Below are 967 nucleotides of genomic sequence, written 5' to 3' on the forward strand. Positions count from 1 at the left end.
GCTGCTGCTGCTGCAGCAGCATAAAAATCAGAAAAGAATTTTAAAAAAGTAGAAAAAGATTTAAAAAGAATCGTAAAAGGAATTAGAAGTATTGAAAAGGAATTAGAAACCAATTAAAAAGAAATAAAAAGAAATAAAAGAATTAAAAAGAAATAAAAAGAAATAAAAATAAAAATGAAATAAAAATAAAAATAAAAATACCCAAAAATCGCGCAAGTCCAAAATCTGCAATTTTAACTCCTTGGAGATTTTCGCAGGCGCTGCGAAAGACGCGCTGCATGTCCAGTGCTTCTGCTGCTGCTGCTGCTGCTGCTGCTGCTGCTGCTGCTGCTGCTGGCGCTGCTCTGCAGGAGGGCGAAGAGGAGGAGGCCGGTTCTCCCGCTGCTTTGTCTGCTGCTGCTGTTGCTCCGGCTCTGTCTGCTTCTGCTGCTGCTGCTGCCTCTGCTGCTACCTCTGCTGCTGTTCCTGCTGGTGCTGCAGTTGATGCTGCGGGTATTGCTCCAGGTGCTGCTTTTGGTGCGTCTGCTGCTGCTGCGTCTGCGTCTGCTGCTGCTGCTGTTTCTGCTGCTGCCTCTGCTGCTGCTTCTGCCGCTGCTTCTGCTGTTGATTGGTCTGCTGCTGATTGGTCTGCTGCTGGTGATTCTGTTGTTGGTGATGCTGCCTCTGGGCTTTCCGCTGCTTTTGCTGCTGCTGCTGCTTCTGAGGACTTCTTTGCAGTCGCTGCTGCTGCTGCTGCGGCTATTGAAGAGGATGGAGGAAGAGCAGCAGCAGGTGCTTCTGCTGCTGCTGCTTTTGCTGCTTCTGCTGCTGCTGCCGCTGGTCCTGCCTCGGAGGGAATCCACAATTGGTCATCATCCAGTGATACCGCCCCGCCATCAGCATCAGCAAGCTGCTGCTGCTGCTGCTGTTGCTGCTGCTGCTGCTGCTGCTGTTGCTGTTGCTGCTGCTGCTGCTGCGGGCAAGCATC

General features: G+C 50.7%; 1 protein-coding gene across 1 annotated transcript in view; it reads right to left on the reverse strand.

Moving 5' to 3' along the window:
- The window catches only part of ETH_00040840 (CAM Kinase, RAD family, putative), a gene marked incomplete at both ends in the record, with an annotated part of 1,847 nt that overhangs the window by 425 nt on the left and 455 nt on the right, over positions 1-967 (reverse strand). Inside the window, one exon of the mRNA XM_013374722.1 lies at positions 202-952. Within this exon, the coding sequence (XP_013230176.1) occupies positions 202-952 (751 nt within the window). The remainder of the gene's footprint in view (positions 1-201; positions 953-967) is intronic.

This window comes from Eimeria tenella, genomic scaffold, assembly GCF_000499545.2.
Source record: "Eimeria tenella Houghton genomic scaffold, Eth_scaff2233, whole genome shotgun sequence".
NCBI lineage: Eukaryota > Apicomplexa > Conoidasida > Eucoccidiorida > Eimeriidae > Eimeria > Eimeria tenella.